Source organism: Nicotiana attenuata, unplaced genomic scaffold, assembly GCF_001879085.1.
Source record: "Nicotiana attenuata strain UT unplaced genomic scaffold, NIATTr2, whole genome shotgun sequence".
Lineage (NCBI taxonomy): Eukaryota > Viridiplantae > Streptophyta > Magnoliopsida > Solanales > Solanaceae > Nicotiana > Nicotiana attenuata.
The window spans coordinates 135,032-159,200 of NW_017672137.1; the positions used below are offsets into that span (position 1 = coordinate 135,032).

At 40.5% G+C, this 24,169-nt stretch overlaps 1 protein-coding gene across 1 annotated transcript; it reads left to right on the plus strand.

Moving 5' to 3' along the window:
- The first annotated feature begins 19,527 nt into the window (after positions 1-19,527).
- LOC109212009 (dirigent protein 22-like) lies at positions 19,528-20,388 on the plus strand. The gene has a single exon (XM_019375618.1). It carries the CDS (start codon positions 19,595-19,597, stop codon positions 20,165-20,167), a length of 573 nt encoding a protein of 190 aa, XP_019231163.1. The 5' UTR covers positions 19,528-19,594; the 3' UTR covers positions 20,168-20,388.
- Positions 20,389-24,169: the final 3,781 nt, after the last annotated feature.

Here is a 24,169-nt window from a genome sequence, read left to right on the forward strand (position 1 = left end):
ACTTAACTCCTTTGAGCTTGGTCTGGGAATGACGGAGACCCTTGGGGTCGGGTTGTTCCGGTTTTGGTCGCATGCCTTCCCGCAATCGGGTTGGTAAGGAATCGATTTAACTCCTCGATGCCTCGAACATCGTGCGATGGCATCATTCTTGTGATATGACTGTGAATTGACCGAGGTGGCCCCGTCGGTACATTTTCCCAGAAGGTCATAAGTGCTTTGCAAGAGCTGATTGGCTACCAAAGTTAATGAATAGTCGCACTCTTCTTACATATGCTTGCTTTCCTTTCATTGAAGGCTTTACCGCTTTGTGCAACTATCTTTCTTTATAGAGTTCCTCTTTCCTAGCTAATCCTAGTGCTGTTTCAGATCAAAGATTTCGCCTGAATTTCCATCTTCCCTTTCTTGTCCTGAAAGAACCATGGCTACCATGCCCAAATCCGCTCATCAGAAAGAAGGAAGTCCCACCTTTGCCTCTCGCCCGGCTGGTGGAACACCGCCTGAGTTTGGCGAGCCGACTTCAAACTGTTTCGTCACGATGAGGGATTTTGCGATAGAGAAACCTCTCGATGTTCCGGGTCATTGAAAACATGCATCGAGGTTCATTTGCTCAATAGAATAGAGGCATCTTGAGGCCATGAGGAGAGATTGTGGATGGGGAAAAAAGGCGAAGCTACAGATTCCCTCCCGAGAAGAGGGTATTACGACCGACATAGAGGGGTTTCTGACCGTGTATACGTACCATTTTATGTTGGGTCCCCTCGACCAACTCGTGCTCGAATTCTGTCGAAGATGTCAGGTTCCTTTGGCACAAATTCATCCGTCTTTCTAGCGGATTGTGTTGATGATGAGATTTTTTGCTGAGAGGGCTGAACTCGAGTTCACTCTCAGCCACTTCATCAGGTTGTACCGACCTTTGCATTATCAAGGTCTAATTACGCTACGCCGTCGATCCACCAAGCCCTTTATCACTAATGGTGAAGAGGACAAGGATCGAGGGTGGATGAGTCGATTTGTTTACCGAAAAATGGAATTTCAAGCGTAAGTGATATACCGAACTTTACCACTTTTGTTCTTCGTGGGGCCAAGTTTTGTAAGGACGTTTTCTTTCATTTTCCGCTGTGACCCCGTGGATGCCAAATGAGGTCCCCGATCTTGTGGACTGGGCCCGTAAACTGGCGGCCTCTTCGACTCATGACGAGCGCAAGTCACGAGATCTGTCTAAGGGGAAATGGGAGGCTAAGCATCATGGTATGTGCAATGTAGTCCTTCTTTCGAAGGGTACCTTTCTTTTACGTATGCTAATTTCTTTATTTGCAGGCATCGGTGAGTCTTCCGAAGTGAGACCGTCTCCCTATGAGGAGGAGGAAGGACCTTTGACTTCCGAATCAAGGAAGGATAACAAGAGAAAAAGATCCTCGAAGGACGAGGATTCTCATAGCAAGGCAGGATCTGCTCGGAGGCCTGAGGAGGGCATTGCCGCTGACGAAGATCTCATCTATATTGGTAGCTCTGAGGACATCAGCTTATCCGGAGAGGATAATTCTATAATGACGGCCCGAACCAGGAGGCCTCCCAAGATTGTTGAGCCTGCTGGGCTCGAAGCCCCTAATCTCTAGGGAGAGGTTCCACTAGAGAGGAGGAGCGAAGGTCCTTCATTAACTGATGTGGCGGCTGGCCCTCGGGCGACGGGAAGTACCCTGAGGGAGATGGACTTTGTCATGTCCCCGCCCGGATAGGGCATCTCGGGTTGCTCTATCGGAGCCAATCAGACCGAGTCGGTAGATGCAAAATCGACCTTCGTGGAAGCTCAGCGACTCTGCTCTATGGTGCGTTCTGGGTTTATTGTTGCTTTTCCGACTCCGTGTTTTCTCATTTTTGACCAAACCTTATTTCTCATAGGCCTTTGATAAGCTCAGGTCTGAGCTGCTTCACTGTGAGGCGAAGTTGCGTAAAGCTTTGAACGGGGAGATATCTCTCAGGCTTTTTTGTGACAAGAAGGCAAGAGAGCTGATACATCTTCGATCGGAGTTGAACCGATGTTGTGATTATGAAGGCAAGCTCGAGAAATAGGTAACCCTTGTTTTAGTGGAATACAGGCTCCTTCTCCCTATTCCAGGAGCTAATGTTTCGATATCTCAGTTGCAGGAAAAGGCCGAGGCATTGGAACGCCTTCGAGGCAAAGCCAACCAGGCAAATTCTGAATGCAATGAATTGAGGACACGGATAGATGCTCATGTTGCGGCCAAAAGGAATGTTTTGGCTAAGGCCTCTGCCCTCGAGATACAACTTCGTAATGCTCGAGAAAACAACTTGGTCCAGACCGGCACATTACCACCATATGTGCGTCATGGTGTCCGATCACGGCCCGATCGGCTAGGCCGCCTTACCAAGGTGTTTCCCTTTTCCATCAATCATCTCAATTCAATCTTTGTCTCACATATATCATTTCATAGGCACTTGGGGCCACAGTATCACGTCATATATTTGGCACTAGGCCACACTTCACATCATTCCCAATTTCAATGTTAGATTTGTAATTTATGATAACATGTGCTCACAAGAGCAAATAAATTGTAAGCATAGATGAGACTTTACATCGATGGCACAAAATATGTAGCTTCAATCTCAATTTAAGGTCTAAGCATTTCAATACATGATTCATATTCCTTGCACCTTTTCAAGTTATCAAGAATAGCACATTGATCATATTGAGACACATCTTTCACGCATGTAAGGTTGCAATCCCAAATTCATGTGAAACAACAATCAATACAACAATTCAACTTTAATCTTACCGTATTTACACAAACGACGACGGAGCTCAATTTTTAAAAGACGGGGTTTTAGCCATACATACCTTGTTTAAGCTTTCCTTAAGTTACTATGACGTTCCGAAAATTCTAGCAATCCCAATCTACTTTGAGACATAACAAAATTGAACACAAGTTAGGAAGGTATTCATGGTTTCAGCTCATTTGAGCATTTTATCAAATACTAGTTGAGCATCTTGATTTCAAATCTCTTTTACAAGGTTTCCTTCATTCCCCAACCCAATCTTTACTTATTTATGTTCAAAAATCTTCCCAAAAATCTAATTTGTACATGCATGTATACATAATACTATTACACCCAAGAATTATACCTCAATAACCCATCTTATGCCCCAAACTCGAAATTAAAGTCTAATGTATAGAACCTTACCTCTTCGATGAAGAACATGTGATTGGGTTCTTTGATTCTTGAAGACTCGAGCAAGAGATGGGTGATTGTGAAGTTAGCCACCTCCTTTCTCTCTCTCTCTATATGCTCTCATCTCTCTCTAAAATCAGTAGAAAATGAGCCCAAATGAAGCCCCAAAGACTATATATTAAAATGGGGTCGGGTTATAAAAATAGGAAAAATAAGCCTTCGAAATTGGGTCTGCGATCGCAGAATGGACTGCAAACCAAGAATGTGGGCCGCAGAATGCATCGCAAAATAGGTGCCCAAAACTGGGCAACACTGGCCCAATTTGCGACAGATCTGCGATCGCAGAGTCAAAAATGCGACAGGTTTGCGATCGCAGATTCGACACAGGATCGCATTTTCCAGCCTTGGGTAATTTGATCAAACTTTGTGTAGGAATGTCCAAATAACAAACGGTTTGAAGCATTAGAAACTAGACTCAAAGACCTTTCATTTGATTAGTTATTCATCACATAAAACCATATACATATTTATATATGCTCGTTCAAAGTATGGACTGGTGCAAGTACCTTTGGAATCTTAGCCTATTATGAAATTTTTCCCATTTGGCTTACACTTAGGCCTCTCCTTGGACCCCCACCTTACTTAATATATGACTCATACACTTGTTTACCAAATCCAATTGATGCCCACCATGTTAATAGCACATAAAATATTATAATTAGCCTGCGTGGCACCCCGAAATCCTATATTGCTTCGCAGAATTTTTCGGGGCCTTACATTCTCCCCCGCTTAGGATCATTCATCCTCGAATGAGAGGTAGAGCCTGACCCAAATACCTAACATAACATATCTCTTTCCAATACTACCTCAAGTCCCTAAATTTTGACTAACTCCCAAATTTTTCAGAAATTTCGGCAGCATCTCCTTGGTAATTAGGCCTATCCACCTGTCAGAGAACCACCCAAAACCATCCTAAAAACTCATCCATAACTAGACAAAGCACCACAATGTGTATACCCATAACACTAATTCTCAGCATCACATGAACTACATTATCATAATGACACCTGAACATGGACTGCACAAATTTAGATCATAACACCTATAAGGTACCTTTCAAGTCAAAGCTTATTGATATACAATCAAACGAAAATATTTTCCTTCCACGACACTTTCGGCCTTCAAGGTGGCCTCCTCGACTCACAAGCTTTGCCATAACACATTCACGGAACCAATCCCAACCCCTAAACTTATCTAACTAGGATGACGGCTAGACACCTCGCATAAGCTAACTATCCATTAACATTCACCTTCAATAGTTGACACCAGGATGATAGACAAATGATCTCCACCTACCTTCTTAGACATACACATATGAACACAAATTCATGAGGAACAACTATGGGGAAACATCATAATCCTAGTGCGACCTAATGGGAAATGCGCTTACGTACCCTTCATCATCAATTCACATAACATCTACAGCGGAAAATTTTGAGAATAACCGGCTCACCCTCCAGAATTCTAAATCTCTATGCAATCACCCAAACTAAACTCGTGGTGACCTTCATCATTACTCTAAGATGTGCTATAATAAATTGACCATAAAATTACATACTGAATATATATAATCACAATGTGACTTTAATACACTTGAACCTTCAATACCAAATAGATCTAATTCAGTAAGCAGCAACGGAGTTCAGGATTGGGCTAGAATTATTCAGGAATCCATTTATGCGCTGCACAGAGTATTTCATGAGGTTATATGCTAATAGACACGAAGATTACTACTAACAATACTGACATGGTTAATCATTTTGACAACATCAATTATTAGACAAATAAGGCGTATGGGTAACTAGTACATTGGCAATAGGAATCATTAAGGAGGAATATTCAAGCATGTGACCCAGCCGGCTCCTGGAGTGTAGGGAAAATCCGTTTATCAAGAATGAGAATACTCTGGCACCTTGAATGGAGGTAATATAAAGTGATTACGAGAGGCTACATTTTTGAAAGAAGATCTCTGTATGTAGTCACGTGATGTATAGCTCTAGAATTCAAAAATCCAATTATGTTTAGCAACTCTAATTCACAATGAAGCACTACAGCACACTTCTACACAACCAACTATTGCCAGCCAAATTGGGAGACGTTATAAGACTTGACTAAGAGAAAAGTTTTGGCATACAAATGTGTTACTAGGTGTATTGCTCCTTGGTCAACCCAAAACCAAAAGGAGAGAGTTAGACTGATAAGCAGATCGTTGGACTAGCACATGTGTAGATAATCCATTATTGAAAGGAGATCATTCAATCTCAGCAATTGCGACATGCTATCAACCCTTGATGAACTTGAAGTGAAGTGAGGTGGGAACCCAACGAGATAGTATAAAATGATCATGGAAGGTTTGCAGATGTTCATAATGAGTTCTCCATGGATTTTGACTTGAGAACTACCCAGATGCTAATGAAAGACAGAAAAATATGAGAAACATGCGTTGTGCTATAATAACCCCCAAAGATGTGCTTGGTCTTGACGGAGAGCCTAGTAAGGGTCCTTATGAGAAAGGAAGTGTTACAATGACTCATAGAAGGATATGTTCTCTCATGGTTATCGAACAAGTGTGGGGAAACTAGCACAATGAATTCACTAACAAATGAACACAATTAACACATGTTATGGAGGTGTAAAGAGAAAATAAACATTTGTTATAAGCTGGACATGCTTCTGCTATATTAACTCCCAACTGCAATATACGTCCATGCCACGAGCAACCACAATACTAGGACAAAGTGAGCTACTTACTGTGGGATGTCCCAAGTGGACACGAAAGTTATGGCGACACAAGATCTTTCTTTGACGGGGATGTTAGGATCTCAATTTTCAGAGAGACTTTATGCACACGATGACCGTTCCGATTGACATGCACTCATGTGAAGTGTTAAGGTATGCTCTTATGTTACTAGACAGTGAGAAGCTTTCATGATGATATTCGCAAGAGACTAGATTGAGTGTTCAAACCATATAAGCCATATACTCAACTGAGTAAAAGAGTGACTCGAGAAGGATCGCAACGCTGGGATGCTTTGCATGGAACTTGACACCACATGGAAAACTTTACGATAGTGCATGTATAGGCACAAGCGAGTAGATGTTGTCCATTTAAATAAAAAGATTTTTGTAAGAAATTCATCGGATATAGTCCCTTGTTGAGAATTTAGGAAAGCAAGTCGGAAGTATTAATCCTAGAGTCATAACTCCATTCAAGGACACAATTATAGAACTTAATTCCACAAGAATGTAAATAAGAGAATTTGTAATAGAGTGGATTTACGAATAATGCGTCTCGTTCAAAGAGTCGATAGATGCAATGTTTTGTTATTCAACACCTTGTTAAGACCATGTTTATGAGAATTCTTCAACATGGATGCACATATACAACGAGTAGAAATTTTGATTTGACCCACTTAATGACTTTAGGTTGGTAGGGAAATAGCTTAATCAATACTCCTCGACTCCACATCCCTAACGTACGTAGGTAACATACTAATATACTACATGATCTGGTGGTGCAGAGACATTAATAGGAACAAGGGTACTCCCTTTAGCAACAAGTTCTACCAATCCCTCCATGGCTCGATACATTCTCCTAACGAACGCTTGGGCAATCTCCCTCATATTCAATGGTAGGGTAATTCCCTCCTTAATGCTTCAAACTCGTGGATTAAGGTATCAAGATTACTCATCTGGAGAATAAGACATAGCGAGGAAATTAGCTCCATATCTTGGGTTCTACCGCACGATCTGGAGTATCAAAGAAGGGTCAAATTCCTAAATGTCCGAATAGCCTCCAACTTATAGATGTGGTCGACTAAACACCGATAAGAAGGACTCTACTAGACACGGCTCCGAGACATCCTAGGACACTTTAAAACCTTAGGCTCTGATAACAAGTTTGTCACGCCTCGAAAACCGAAGAGCGCGACCGGCGCTCAACCGAGTAAACCCGACTGAGCAAGCCTGTTAGGTTTCATTCTACCCAAACCAATTTATGAACAAATAGGAGATGGACTCCATTAATCATTCTTAGTAAGTATTTCATTAACAACTTCCATTTCATTTCCATTAGCAGCTTAAATCATAATTATCAAAATATTACAAGTTTTATAAATCTTTGCCAAACATCAAGATTTCTAACTCAATTTCCCATTATCAAACACCACCCACAACCTATCTACGGAGCCTCTAAATACAACTGAAGAGTAATGTAATATGGAAATGCCGGTAACAAGGCTCCGGCTATAAAGATAAGGAAACAACAAGTATAACTCAAAAGCATTAAACGATCACAACATTATCAATGTAAAAGAATCATACAATTTTCACCTCATGTTTCCATAGCCTTTAGTTTGGGGCATTTCATCATTGTTTGCTATACCACCGCTAGTTTGAGCGGAGTCCGATCACGACCCGATCGGCTAGGTTGCCTCAATTGAGACATATACTTCAATCACCATTCCTTTTCCCTTTTTCCGGAATTCAATATCAGCACATTACCACCATGTGTGCGTCATGGTGTCCGATCATGGCCTGATCGTCTAGGCCGCCTTACCAAGGCATTTCCCTTTTCCATCAATCATCTCAATTCAATCTTTGTCTCACATATATCATTTCATAGGCACTTGGGGCCACAGTATCACGTCATATATTTGGCACTAGGCCACACTTCACATCATTCCCAATTTCAATGTTAGATTTGTAATTTAGGATAACATGTGCTCAAAAGAGCAAATAAATTGTAAGAATAGATGAAACTTCACATAAATGGCACAAAATATGTAGCTTCAATCTCAATTTAAGGTCTAAGCATTTCAATACATGATTCATATTCCTTGCACCTTTTCAAGTTATCAAGAATAGCACATTGATCATATTGAGACACATCTTTCACGCATGTAAGGTTGCAGTCCCAAATCTATGTGAAACAACAATCAATACAACAATTTAACTTTAATCTTACCGTATTTACACGAACGACGAGGGAGCTCAATTTCTAGGGGTTTTAGCCATACATACCTTGTTTAAGCTTTCCTTAAGTTACTACTACGTTCCGAAAATTCTAGCAATCCCAATCTACTTTGAGACATAACAAAATTGAACACAAATTAGGAAGGTATTCATGGTTTCAGCTCATTTGAGCATTTTCTCAAATACTAGTTGAGCATCTTGATTTCAAATCTCTTATACAAGGTTTCCTTCATTCCCCAACCCAATCTTTACTTATTTATCTTCAAAAATCTTCCCACAAACCTAATTTGTACATGCATGTATACATAATACTATTACACCCAAGAATCGTACCTCAATAACCCATCTTATGCTCCAAACTCGAAATTAAAGTCTAATGTATAGAACCTTACCTCTTAGATGAAGAACATGTGATTGGGTTCTTTGATTCTTGAAGACTCGTGCAAGAGATGGGTGATTATGAAGTTAGGCACCTCCTTTCTCTCTCTATATGCTCTCATCTCTCTCTAAAATCAGTAGAAAATGACCCCAAATAAAGCCCCAAAGACTATATATTAAAATGGGGTCGGGTTATAAAAATAGGAAAAATAAGCCTCCAAAATCGGGTCTGCGATCGCTGAATGGACCGCAAACCAAGAATATGGGCCGCAGAATGCATCGCAAAATAGGTGCCCGAAACTCGACAACACTGGCCCAATTTGCGACAGATCTGCGAACGCAGAGTCAAAAATGCGACAGGTTTGCGATCGCAAATTCGACACAGGATTGCATTTTTCCAGCCTTTGATAATTTGATCATAACTTTGTGTAGGAATGTCCAAATAACAAATGGTCTGAAGCATTAGAAACTAGACTCAAATACCTTTCATTTGATAGGTTATTCATCACATAAAACCTTATATATATTTAGATATGCTCGTTCAAAATATGGACTAATGCAAGTACCTTTGGAATCTTAGCCTATTATGAAATTTTTCCCATTTGGCTTTCACTTAGGTCTCTCCTTGGACCCCCACCTTACTTAATATATGACTCAAACACTTGTTTACCAAATCCAATTGATGTCCACCATGTTAATAACACATAAAATATTATAATTAGCCTGCGTGGCACCCCGAAATCCTTTATTGCTTCGCAGAATTTTTCGGGGCCTTACATTCATGGCAAGGGCTTCGATCTCTCGGAGGAGATAGAGCAGGCAAAGGCGGATGAGTTCGACGCCAGGTTCCTCGTTTCCGATATCGAAGACAACAAGGAGGAGGCCGGTACGGGAGCTGGTCCCGAGGGAGCCGATTGAGACATAGTCCCCGAGGGGAGAGGCTAAATCCTGAGGGTAGACTAGGTTTTTCTTTCTTGTTCCTTGTATCGGGATCCCCGTGGGAGTGTTTGTAAATGCGTCTTTGTACCATTATTTATAATGAAAAAGGAACCCTTTGATTTTTCCTTTATATAAATTCCAACTTGCTTGCGTTCTTGTTAATGCTTCGAGTTTTGATGCCTGTTGACAATCAATCCGATATGTTGGATTTCTAGATAAGAATCCTCAGGTTGTATTCGATGAACAATTGATAATAGTTGATCGTTTAGGGCTTGGTCCTCGAATCAAGTTTTGACTCAGGCTCGTCGACCCTTAGGTTTTCAACATGTTGGCCCTTAGGCTCTTTGGGCTGGCTCTTAGGCTCTTACGCATTGGCCCTTAGGCTCTTTGGGCTAGCTCTTAGGCTCTTACGCATTGGCCCTTAGGCTCTTTGGGCTGGCTCTTAGGCTCTTAAGCATTGGCCCTTAGGCTCTTTTTAGATTGGGTCGATGCGGCCTCTAATATGGCAATAGTTTTCCCTCATTTTGGCTAAATACTTTTGAAGTTTTGATTATGACTTGGCATGTTTTATGTTCGTCCGACTCTTCGATGGCTCAAACGAGAACCTCGTTGTGAGTCGATATGTGATGATAGCTGAGTACCTCAGGAGGTTCGCTTGAAGGTTGAGTTTTCGAAACCTTTTGATCGAAGGCTGATTGTTTTCGAAGCCCTTTTATTGTTCGGAGCTGATATTATCGAAGCTCCTTTGCTTATGCCGAGGGTAGCCTAATCAATCGGTTCTTTTCAAGGTATTCTCAAAGTATTTGGAGGCTTTTTGTTTTATAGTGGAAGTCGGACGTCTCCGAGCCGCATTAATTCGGCCGTAGCCTTTTGTTTGGCCGTAGCCTTTAGTCCCCGTGTACGGTGATCTCGGCATCTATATCGAGGGTATGCCTTTTTTAGGGTCTTACAAGTTCGAATATATAGCCTTGACCTTAATATCGGGGGTTATGCCTTTTTAAGGTCATATAAGTTTGAGCACGCCTTCTTGAGGGCTTACAGATTTGATGTTGCCTCAGTGAGGGCTTACGAGCTTTAAGTTTGCCTGATCAAGGTCTTACAAATTCCAAGTTTTTGATGGCTCGATGAGCTTGCTGTCGAAGACAGTCCCCGAGTGTTCGAGAGTTTTTGGCTCTTAGGCCGTTTTACGTGGCGGTAGTGAACTTCTTTTAGGCGCAAAGTGTTTTGATAAGCAAAGAGGCTTCCTTTATTACTTGATATAAGCGTACATGTTTTTTGCTTTTGGAGGCTCGATTATTCTACATGGACACAATTCATTTGACCGTTTGGCCCAATACAACATTCTCCTATCGAGGTCCTCCTAGGCATAGTTTGATTTCTTCCGAGGGGTGACCTCCTGGGGTGATGCCCCCCAGTATTTAAGGTTGATTGAAGAGAAACCTTGAATACTTGATGAGTTCTTCTTGGGTAGCACATAGATATTGCCTCGTTAAAAACCTTGCCGGTAAAATCCGTTTGGGATAAAACCCGATCTAAGGAAAAAGAGCACAACGTATGCTTTAAAACCCAAGGTCTTCGAGCTGAGGGCGCTCCAATTCCTTTCGATTGAATTCCTGTAATAGTTAGTGTAAAATGTGAATGAAAAGGGAGAGAGTTGTACCTTAGCAATGATAGTGTTCGAGCCCTGATACGTTCTAATTGCTTGCTTCGAGGACGCGGTATGGTCCATTATTCCCTTATTCGGATGTAGCTGAGAGCATCGGTCGCTGTTGTTGTTCGGCTGTTTGCTTGTCTTTTGGCCTTTTCGGTGTAGAGGGCGCCGATGCTGGTGCCATGTCGTGTACTGCGAACATCTCTCTTGCTGCATGCTGCTCTCCGTGCACTGCTTTTACTCCATCCTTGGTTGGAAATTTCATCATTTGATGGAGGGTTGACGGCACTGCCCTCATGTTGTGTATCCATGGCCTTCCAAGCAAGGCATTGTATCTCATATCTCCTTCGATGACATGAAACTTGGTATCTTGGATTGTACCGGCCACATTGACCGGGAGGATGATCTCCCCTTTCGTCGTCTCGCTCGCCATGTTGAATCCATTGAGGACTCGAGAGGCGGGTACGATCTGGTCGAGCAGTCCGAGCTGCACCACCACCCTCGACCTGATTATGTTGGCCGAGCTACCTGGGTCTACGAGCACACATTTAATTTGAAATTTATTCAAAAGAAAAGAAATTACCAATGCATCATTATGAGGCTGAGACAAGGTCTCGATGTCTTTTTCGCTGAACATGAGAGCATCCTTTAGAATGTAACTTCGAGTCCGCTTTTCTTTAGTGATGGATATTTCTGTTCGCTTGACAATGGGTCCCTACGGGGCGTCGATCCCTCCGATAATCATGTGGATGACGTGCTGTGGCTTTTCTGGCTCATTCTTCCTGTTCCCCTCTCTTTCCCGAAGTTGGTTTTTAGCTCGGTCGCTGAGGAACTCTCGAAGGCGCCCTTCGCTGATCAGTCGGGCTACCTCTTCTCGAAGTTGTCTGCAGTCCTCGGTCCTATTACCGTGACTGCCGTGATATTTGCATACCAAGTTAGGATTTCTCTGTGAAGGGTCCGACAGTATGGGTCTTGGCCACCTGGTATCTTTGATTTTACCTATGGCCGACACGATGTCCGAGACATCAATGTTGAAGTTGTACTCGGATAGCCGGGGTGCTTCTACTCGCCCAGTGTGCCTTTATTCATGAGTCCCCGGAAATTTTGACCCCGATCTGTCCTTCGATCGCCGCTAGGTATGTTGCGTTTTGGGGCATTCCTTCGATCTTCCACATACGGATGGTATCTTTCTTTGTTAGGTCTCGGCTCCTTTTCTGCAAACGTTTGTTCCTTTGTTACGAACCTGCTAGGATATACTGAGCCTGAAGGGGCTCCTAATTGGTCGTCTTCGACCCTGATCTTAGACTGGTACCTGTTGTGCACGTCCGCGCAAGTTACAGCGGGATACTCGATCAAATTTTGTTTTAGCTGCTTCGAAGCTACAGAGCTTTGCTTGTTCAAGCCCTGGTAAAGGCCTGTACTGCCCAGTCGTCGGAGACTGGCAGTAATTCCATTCGCTCCATCTGAAAGCAAGTTACAAATTCCCTTAGCATCTCGTTTTCTCTCTGCTTGATTTTGAAGACATCGGACTTCCTAGTGGCGACCTTGATGGCACCGGCGTGTGCCCTCACAAAAGAGTTTGCCAACATGGCAAATGAATCTATCGAGCTGGGGGGTAAGTTGTGATACCACATCATGGCCCCCTTCGACAGTGTCTCTCCAAATTTCTTCAGCAGGACAGATTCAATCTCGTCGTCCTTTAAGTCGTTCCCTTTTTACAGTGCAAGTATAAGCGGTGACGTGTTCATTGGGGTCTGTGGTCCCGTTATACTTCGGGACATCAGGCATTCTGAATTTCTTCGGGATGGGCTTCGGAGCCGCACTTGATGGGAATGGTTTTTGCACGAACTTCTTTGAATCTACACCCTTCAGAATCGGAGGTGCGCCCGGGATCTGATCGACCCTTGAGTTATAAGTCTCCACCTTTTTATCGTTATCCTCTATCTTCTTTTCTCCTGATTCAATCCTCTTGGTGAGGTCCTCGAGCATCTTCATAATAGCGGGGTCTGTTGCTGACCCGTTGTTACTCGATCTTTCTGGTGCCTGCTCAACTCGAGGAGCCGTTTCAGGTGTTACTGTGCTTGGAATTTTTTTGTGACTTTGTAGCTGAGCAATGGCCACTTGTTTCGCTTGCAACATCTCAAAAATAACTTGAAGACTAACGTCTCTTTCTTCCCCGCACTTCCGTTGGCATGAGAGTTTACGTCGATATGCGCGGCGTTGTGTGAGCTCACGTCGATGGCGATTTGTGCTGGTGCCTCCCCTGGGTTTTGCGGTGGTACACCGGCATCTGCTGGTGCTACCCCTGGGTTTTGCGGTGGTACCGGCGTCTGCTGGTGCTACCCCTGGGTTTTGCGGTGGTACACCGGGGTCTGCACCGTTTTCTCCCTGAAACCCAATGCCGTTGTTTTTGCGTGCATGTGTCGAGTCAGACATTTTGACCTGAAATCGGAGATTCTTGGACAAGAAAAAGTGTGAAGAATAACTTGTGTTTTCAGAAAACCAGCACTAAAACAATCACTATTATTTTTGGCCCCACGGTGGGCGCCAAACTATTTACCTTGAAAATGGTAGCTACAATTATATTTGATTTTGTGGTTCTAAAAATACGTGATTTATTTTAATACTAGTTGTTAAGCAATAGATGCTAGGGATAAGTAAAGAGAATAAGATGTGCAAACCAATGGGGTCACAAAGCTGGACCTCGAGCTGGCTGGAGCGAGACCTCGTGGTCTAGATGGGGTTAATAATGATGAACTATTAACAAAGAATCAATGAGGGCCTTAAAGATGGCCTTTTATGATTAATAATGAGTAATAAATGAAGAACAATGAATGAACAACGAATGAACAATATAAAAATAAGCAATAAATGTGTAGGACAATCGTGTTAGCAAAGAGAGCAGAGAATGTTGTGTTATATTCAATATCAAGGTGCCTTACAAAATGACAAAGGTCCCCTTTATATAGGAGAGGTGAATCGCAACATAGTACATGTCTAATAAATGACGAATAAATGCTACTAGTACAACTGTATAACGGCTCAGTGCAGATGTGTACTATTCTTGCAGACCCTGTCAGTCCTCATCGTGTGCCCTCGGGAGTTTCCCGCCTTCCCATGACGACCACCGACTCGTGCCGCTCCGAGATCGACCTTCGATGTGCCCCGAGGGGAGCCATTCGGGGTCCGCCCTCAAGTTACACTTCGAGCCCCTCGAGGCCGGGCGTGAAATGGCACAATAGCCTCAAAGTTGGATTCTCCGATTTTGGCCGCATCCAGTAAGTTAGACAACTTTTTATAACAGATTAAAATAACAGTGATAGCTAGTGTAAATAAAATTTATGTTGTCAATTCATATAAGTTAAATATGAATTTCATTGGGGGAAGACAACGATACATAACATTGGAACATCTTAATAACCCAAATATCAAAATTGCCAGACCCTTGTAATTTGCTTCCATGTCCACCTTAAGTCAATAAACCTACATAAAGAATAGCATTGAACTGAGCCACAGTAAATATTGACAGCTATACGAGAGAAAACAAGCTTCAGACTTAGCCATATAAACTTTTTTTCATATGATTGAGAAACATGACAATTGAGGATTGTTCTAGTGGTAGAGCACCTCTATCACCAACTGATAATTAAGTTGGAGGTTCGAGTCACATAGAGGGTAAGTGTAAACACTCTTGATCCTCTTCAGGTTGGGAAGAAGAGAAGAAAAGATCGAAACGTTTATACTCATTGACATACAAAAGATAGAATAGATTTGGCGACATTTCAGAAAAGTTTCATATTACAAAAGCAAAATTACATTGAAATCTTCTAGACATGAGCTTGCAGATGATCCAATAAGCTATCCTAACATTGATGCATTGCAGAAAACTCCTTCTCCCTCTGTATCTGCGTAACAAAAACAACTATGGATGTGTCCTCTTACCATAAGGTCACTAGTCCAGAGGCAACAGATCAGTGGCGGACCCAGGACATCAAAGGTGGTGCCGAGTACGACAAGCATGATTTGGTAGTTATTTTCTTTTCTTTTTGTTGATAACACAATCTCAAAATAAAGTCATTTTAAAGTCGGCGATCAACAGTTTTAAAAAAGTTGGGCCTAAATGAAAAAATATAAAAGCCTATTCATTTTTATTTTTAAAGTATTATCAACTTAAATCAACATATTTAACAAATTTTCAAACTTTCATAAAAAAATCAGTTTATCCACCTCAAAACTTATTAGCTCTAATATTTTTAACAAAATTATAGAACTTTTTTGTATTTTATAAATAAGAAGTAGTTATCTGCAAACAGACGACAATAAAAATGATATATAAAAAAGTGCAAAAAAATACCAATAATTAAAGAAAGAAAGCTAAACACTAAACCAAAAAATCAATATAAAATAAATAAATAAATAATTTCAACATAAACTAAATTAAATTAAAATAACAAGTAGATAATTTCAACAAATGTACTTGCATATTTTAGTTATTTATAACAAACTGATAACCAAAAGAAATTTGTTGAAAGGTTTAATTTTTCGAAATAGAATAATTTTAGAATGATTTTCACTGAATTCAAGTAAAGAAACATGTTGAAAAAGAAGTAGTAAAGAAACTTAAAATGAAATAGAAAATGATAGACTAATAAATTTTGAAGACAAGTTGTAGTTGATTTAACATGCAAAGCCCAATTTAACTTGCACAGTTGGTTGCACATCCTTTATTCCAATGCGAACAAAACGAAAAATTGAAATAGGGAGAGGCACTTGTTAGACCTAATGTAAAATTTGAGTAAAAATAGCAGGGGCTAGCCAGTTTTCGGATTGGTCATTCAAAAATAGCCAGCATTTGCAAAGTCATTGAAAAATAGCCACTATTTTACTGCAATAGGAACCGGTCCAGCATAATATACTGGAGATCGGTGCACCTGTGTATGAACTTCCAACATATGTATTGCCATAGATTATTGTTGAAAGAGGCGAAGAACATTGTAATACACTTAAAAAGGGCTAGATTCAAGGTAAGTGAGGCTAACTCTATATGTTTGGGAATGTTAATGATTCTTTCTACACTATGTTTCTTTTACAACATTACTAATTGTCTCAGAAATATAGTTAATCTTAGTTCCTTGAATAGTTTTAGGACTTCTATTCTCTATCTTCGTAATTCCTTCATAACTTTCATTACGAATGTTGTGAGCTCAGTGTATAATCAATATAGACTTGTGTTTGATGCTCATGAGTCTCAGTCTAGATTACTCAGCATGTCATAAACAATTGAATATTCAAGTTTCATAATCAATACATGAATACATGTCCCAATCTAGTCCTATTCCATTATCATGTTTATCAGTATTTCAGCATCACGTATTGAAATATGATTCTCAGTTCCTGATTTTAAATTCCTGACTGTTGAACACCTATATTTGGGTCTGAGGCCGTAATTTTGTCTTTATGCATATTTGGGTCTGAGGCTATAGTTTATGCTTTATATATCTTTTGGCTTGAGGTCGTGGTGATGTATACGTATATTTGGGCCCGAGGCTGTAGCTTGTGCACATATATATTGGGCCCGAGGCCGCAGTTTATTCAGATAAACAGGTGGTTTATCATTCAGAAGAGGGGGTATTCATATCCTTACTTCCTTTGTTTCAGTTATCAGTTATCGGTTATCATTTCAGTTTCAGTAATTATCATTTCAGTTATCAGTTATCATTTGAGTTATCAGTTATCAGTTATCATTTCAGTTTCAGTAGTTATCATTTCAGTTATCAGTTATCATTTGAGTTATCATATATTAGTTATCATTTCAATTTCAGTTTCAGAAGTTATCAGTTCTCAGTTATTAGCTCAGTTTCAGTTTCAACATTTACGATTCATTATTTTAGTTGCATTACATACCAGTGCAATCTAAATGTACTGACTTCCCTTTCGCCCGGAGTATGCATCTCACCATGCAGATAATGATTTACAGGTTGACGATTCAGAGCGCTAGGATTCTCGTACCAGCTATTTGGTATTCGCGGCATTATCATTACTTTATAGTCTTCAGTATTTTTAGAGTCAGTATTTTTAGTACTTCATTAGAGGCTTCATAGACTAGAGTAACGGTTAGACGGAGTCGCAAGCTTTTTATGTTAAGCAATATTAGCTACCGATATATTTTAGACTTATGTTAGTGATTTCGCACATTGATTTACATCATACTTTCAATATATCAGCATGTGTTTCTTTATCTTCCGCATGCACTATGTTATGATATCACATGCTAATTCAGCAAGCCAATTGGTTCGCTCAGTCGCATGTAGTCAGGTACCGGGTGTCATGTAACGTACAGGCCCAGGTTCGGGGTGTGACACACCCAATTTTGTTTGAAGCACCTGTCTTCAACTCCCATTAGTGCACTTTGTCACCAACATCTAATTTTGTTGAAGCACCTATACTACTCACATTGATGCGTTTTGTCACCAACATCTAATTTGTTGAAGTATATGTCTTCAACTCATATTGATAGACTTTGTCACTAACATCCATTTGCTGATGCAGCTATCACTATCTCCCAAATTATTTTTTTAATAGCTACTCTCCAAGTTTTTAGAGAAGAATTTCTTCATCTTGTTTCATATGGGCTAGCACCTATTTTATGTAATATAATAATTTCTTCGATTATTCATAACATGATTATTTTTTATGCATATATTATTCGCCAGACGTTTGCCAACATACTTATTGGCCAGACAGTTTGCATAGATTTGCTAGCACCACTCGCTGACAACGGAAGCTACTTGATTCTCTCCCAATATCGTAATAGTTCTAATACTAATATTTAGAAAAAACATTAATTTTTAATCTTTGAAAGATCTCTACAATTCTTTATTTCTCCTCCACATATGAAAATAACTAGTAGCACCCTTATTTGTAATAGTACGAGACCTATTTTAACTAGAAACATGAAAATATATTCCTATATAATTCTTACTACAATTACTAATTAAACATGAATTGAATGAACTTGTAAATACCAAGACCTAAATAATTTTGGTCTCCTACTATAATTTTAAATTAGTCTTCCAACAGAATTATATCATATGATTTTTTTTGCCAAGAAACTTATTAGTCGAACTTTTCTAACGGATGGAGGAGACCCGGAGTAAGGAAAAGTGAGAATCGAATCTTGTATTAGTATTTAGAATGCAAGTTCGGTATGAAATGCTATTACGTGCAGGGAAAAAACACTTCTAAAGTATACTTGCTTCAAAAGTCGTAGCTAGAATCCTGACTGCATCAAACTTCAGAACTTGGCCATGATGCTTGGGAATAAAGTCGTGGAGTAAATATAAAAAACAAAAACACGACAGTTTGATACACTAAGCTTCCGTTAATGTGGGTCCGGGAAGAGTCGGACCACAAGGGTCTATTGTACGCCGGGGAAGAGCCGGACCACAAGGGTCTATTGTACGCAGCCTTAACTTGCATTTCTGCAAGAGGTGGTTTCCACGTCTTGAACCCGCTATATGCGGGGTCCGAGGATGGACTGGACCACAAGGGTCTATTGTACGTAGCCTTGCCCTGCAATTCTATAGGAGGTTGTTTCCACGGCTTGAACCCGTGACCTCCTGGTCACATGTCAGCAACTTTACTAATTACGTCAAGGCTCCCCTTCTCGTTGAGTAGATATAAATCATTAAATCCTTATACACCGTGAGATAAAACCGTTAAAACACCCAAAAAAAAAAAAAATTGGAGGGAGACCAACCAATGTGCAAACTTTTCTGCCGATTAAAAGCTACAAACATGAAGAAGTTTTGACCATTTGAAAGGATGCACTACAATGGAATTTCTGCAGACCGTGGTTTATGAAAGATTTTAAGAATTTTATTTACTCAAATTTTCATGTATCAAAAAAAAAAGTTAATTAAAACACCAAAATTATAAAACGACAAATAATTTATCTTCTTCTTGTACCTGTTTCCAGCATCCCTATTATTAGTCTTCTTAATCATTCAGCATTAATTAGCATATTACATGGCCTACATATCCTCAAACTCAATCCTAAAATTCTTATTTTTTTCATTTGGTCAAGGGTGAGCTGTTCACTGGTTTCATCCTAGAACATGCTATATTTTTTAATCCTACATCAAGATATAGGAACTTTAATGGATATGTGACCTATTCAAAAGACTATACTAATATTTATACAATGTCATACTTTTCAAATTATTAGTTAGCACATGAACCATAAACTATTTGAATAAACAATTAAAAAGTCCATTTAACATCATTTCCTTCTCTCACATTTTCTCATGACTACCCAACCATATTTGTGTTATTCTATGTTTATATATTTGGAGCTAGCTCGTTCATTTAAATGTAAAAGTGACAAAAAAAAACAAGGAAGAAATGGAGAAACTTTTGTTGATGGTTTTCTTGTTAATAGCAATAGCCATGCCTACAATAACTCATGGGCTTGATCAAAGTCCAAAAGGAGTGGAAAAATGGTTCAAGAAGCTTCCCCATGCAAAAGAAAAAATGACCAAACTTCACTTCTACTTTCATGACACTGTGACTGCCAAGAACCCTTCAGCAATCCAAATAGCCCAAGCCAACATCACATTTCAATCACCAACTTTTTTTGGCCTATTAAGGATGTTTGACAACTCACTGACTGTTCGGCCAGATCCCAATTCAAAAGAAATAGGTCGAGCCCAAGGGATTTATGGCTCAGCTTCGTTTGAAGATATAGAACTTCTTATGACTCTCAACCTTGTGTTCACTAAGGGCAAGTACAATGGTAGCACACTCAGTATCCTCGGACACAACCGGATATTTCACGAGTATAGAGAGTTACCTATTGTTGGTGGTTCGGGTGTTTTCCGGCTAGCACGAGGGATCGCCACCGCGAAAACTTACTGGGCTAGTAACGCCACGCAGAACGCAATTGTTGAATACCATGTTGTGGTTTTGCATTATTGAACTCTCCCTTGTTTGTTTTGATTTTTCATGTATCCGGATGTGATGCCAAATGCCAATAATTTGAATGTGTGTAACGAACAAAAGTAATTGTCTGTTCCCTTGTTTGTAAATTTCAGTGTGTTTGGAATGACATAAAGCATATTTTGCTGTTTGAGTGCATTAAAGTGTGAAAATATTTCACATCAAGTAACAATTTAATATCGAAGACCCGCTTTATAAGATTACACTAAGTTTTTTATTGCAAGTAGCAATTTAATGATTCATCCCGTAATTGCTGACTTTTGCTAGATGTTAGTTGTCTTTTTCTACATCTAAACATTGTTTTCTTGAAATAATATAAATTTAAAATATTGGAAAATCATCCACTTCCTTAAAATTTATCATGATTTATAGAAAATCAATTGAGGTCCAATGACTAAAAGTCTAAAAGGTGTATTCCAAGGGTGGCCTTCCATAAAGCAAGTAAAGCAACCGCTTTAGGTCTCATATTTTTTGGGGCCCCATTTTTTGTTACATCTAGTAGACTATATATAAGTTTAAAAAAGAGTTCTGCAAAGTGAAAAAGTTTGATTTCTTTCTCTAACAAATATAGAGAAGAAGAATTTGCAATTATACTGTTATGATTTCTACCAAGGAAATTGCACTCTAAATGAATATCGAACCCAAATTTCGTAAGAAACGTGTGATATATAGGAAGTAACAAATTGATGCACGAATGTTGATAATGAAATCTCAAAATCTTTCAAAGAGTCCTTTAGAATTGATTACTTTTATATTTATACATAATAGACAAGGCTATTTTTTCACTTCAAAAAAGATTTGAACAATTCGAAGCATATGAAAATATTTTTGGTGTTTTATTTGGCAGTAAAAACTAAGATCACTAGATGTTGGAAATTTAAAAAAAAATATTGCCTTAATATTGAATGATCCTTAAAGCATAATAATCAATTCGATATTGATGGTTTAGATTTATTTTTTGAATTAAAAGAATTAAGGAAAATAGTACAATTAGAAGATAACAATTTAATTGATACACTTAATCAAATAAAAGGATTTAATTCTTTTTCAAATGCCTAAATTGCTTATGGAATAATGTTCATAACTCATGTTACCGTTGCTTCAGCGGAAAGAATTTTTCAAAATTACAATTGATAAAATGATATCTAAGAACAACGGTGTCACACGAAAGGTTAAATGGATTAACTATATTGTCAATTGAGAAATACTTATTAGGAGTTATTGAATATGAGAAAATTATTAATAACTTAGTATCTATGAAAAGCTAAAAAAAAATAGACTTCAAATAAAAAAAAAAATTAAAAAGTTAAGGCCCCTCATAAAGTTTAGCTTTAGGCCACAAAATTCGTCGGGCCACCCTGGTGTATTCTATACGATATTGTCAATGTCACGACCCAGATTTCCCACCCTCGGGAGTCGTGATGGCGCCTACTAATAGGAGCTAGGCAAGCCAATTAATTTAACATTCTCTCAACATCATTAACAGTATAAAGAAGAACGAGGCAATTAACATAAAAGCGGAAGTCTCGAAACATAAATAACTGAAACCAAGTGCGAAAATTCAAATACACCTCTACCCAGATCTGGTGTCACTAAACTCACGAACTTCTACTGAATGCTAAAAACAAAGTCTGAATAACAATACAGTACTGTCTGATCCGATACAAGGGAAATCAAACGAAAGACAGAGATAAGAGAGACTCCGGGCCATGCGGATTCCAGCAAGCTACCTCGAAAATCTCCGGACTGAAGTAAGCTCCCAACACTCCTACTGCTGACCAAAGGCTCCTGTTCCGGCACTATGATCTATGCAAAAAGCACAGAAGTGTAGCATCAGCACAACCGACCCCATGTGCTGGTAAGTGCCTGGCCTAACCCCGGCGAAGTAGTGATGAGGCTAGACAGGACCTACCAAAAACAACCTGTGCAGGTATATATATACAAAGGCAACAGTAATAACAACAGAGAATATCGACTAAAAAGGGGAAAGGGGCAGGCTCGGGGAAAATACAGCGAATACAGATCAACGGATATAACGACGAAACTATCTCAATACCATAGCTCATATATAAGTGGTCGGCGCGCCACACGATCCCATTTCTTAATTCATAAGTGGGCGGCGTGCCACACGATCCCATTTCATAATATATAAGTGGTCGGCATGCCAAACGATCCCATTTCATAATATATAAGTGGACGGCGTGCCACACAATCCCATATTATAGTATATAAGTGGACGACGTACCACACGATCCCATATTATAGTTCAAAGTATCTGACTTTGTAAAGAAGGCCCCATTAGGGGAATTCAACAACATAACACTTTAACCCGGCAAGTATACAACTAACAGATGTGGATAACGGCTCCGCATATCGGACTCGGACTCCCAGGTCGAGGCCTCAGGGGCTGACCTCTCCACTGAACACGAACAGAGGGAAAACTCCTAGATCTCAACTGACGGACCTGCCGGTCTAGAATAGCTACCGGCTCCTCCTCATAAGATAAATCCTTGTCCAACTGGACTGTGCTGAAATCTAACACATGGGTAGGATCGCCGTGATACCTCAGAAGCATAGACACATGGAAAACTGGATGCACGGCTGATAAGCTAGGTGGCAATGCAAGTCTGTAAGCCACCTCCCCCACAGGATCGAGAATTTCAAATGGGCCAATGAACCTTGGGCTAAGCTTGCCCTTCTTCCCAAATCTCATCACGCCCTTCATAGGCGACACTTGGAGCAAGACCCGCTCACCAACCATGAAAGCTACATCTCGAACCTTACGATCCGCATAACTCTTTTGCCGCGACTGAGCCGAACGAAGCCTGTGCTGAATGATCTTGACCTTATCCAAGGCCTCCTGAACTAAATCTGTACCCAATAACCGAGCCTCCCCCGGCTCAAACCATCCGACTGAGACCGAAATCGCCTACCATACAATGCCTCATATGGAGCCATCTGAATGCTGGACTGGTAGCTGTTGTTGTAGGCGAACTCTGCTAAAGGCAAAAACTGGTCCCACGAGCCTCCGAAATCAATGACACAGGCTTGGAGCATATCCTCCAATATCTGAATAGTCCTCTCGGACTGGCCGTCCGTCTGAGGATGGAACGCTGTGCTCAACTGAACCTGCATGCCCAACTCCTGCTGAACTGCTCTCCAGAAGCGCGAGGTAAACTGCGTACCCCGATCCGAAATAATAGATACCGGTACCCCATGAAGGCGAACAATCTCTCGGATATAGATCTCAGCTAACCTCTCCGATGAATAAGTGGCTGCAACAGGAATAAAATGCGCTGACTTAGTCAGCCTATCAACAATGACTCAAATAGCATCAAACTTCTTCCGAGTCATCGGAAGTCAAGTAACGAAATCCATGGTAATCCTCTCCCACTTCCACTCGGGAAGCTCAATCCTCTGAAACAAACCACCAGGCCTCTGATGCTCATACTTAACCTGCTGACAGTTCAAACATCGAGCCACATATGCAACAATATCCTTCTTCATCCCGCGCCACCAATAAAGCTGCCGCAAGTCCTGATACATCTTCGCGGCGCCCGGGTGAATAGAATACCGAGAACTATGGGGCTCCGCTAAGATCAACTCTCGAATCCCATCGACATTGGGCACACAAACTCGCCCCTGCAACCTCAAAACACCATCATCATCTAAGGTCACCTTCATGGCACCTCCACGCTGCACCGTGTCTCTCAGGACACACAAATGGGGATCATCAAACTGCCGATCACGGATACGCTCCAATAATGAAGAACGAGCGACCGTACAAGCTAACACTCTGCTAGGCTCAGAAATGTCCAACCTCACAAATCGATTGGCCAGGGCCTGAATATCCAAAGCAAGCGGTCTCTGGCTGACCGGAACATAAGCAAGACTACCCATGCTGGCGGACTTCCTACTCAATGCATCGGCCACCACATTGGCTCTCCCCGGGTGGTACAAAATAGTAACATCATAATCCTT

Coding starts and splice junctions, on each gene's coding strand:
- LOC109212009 (XM_019375618.1), top strand. CDS start 19,595: ATGGAGAAACTTTTGTTGATGGTTTTCTTGTTAATAGCAATAGCCATG.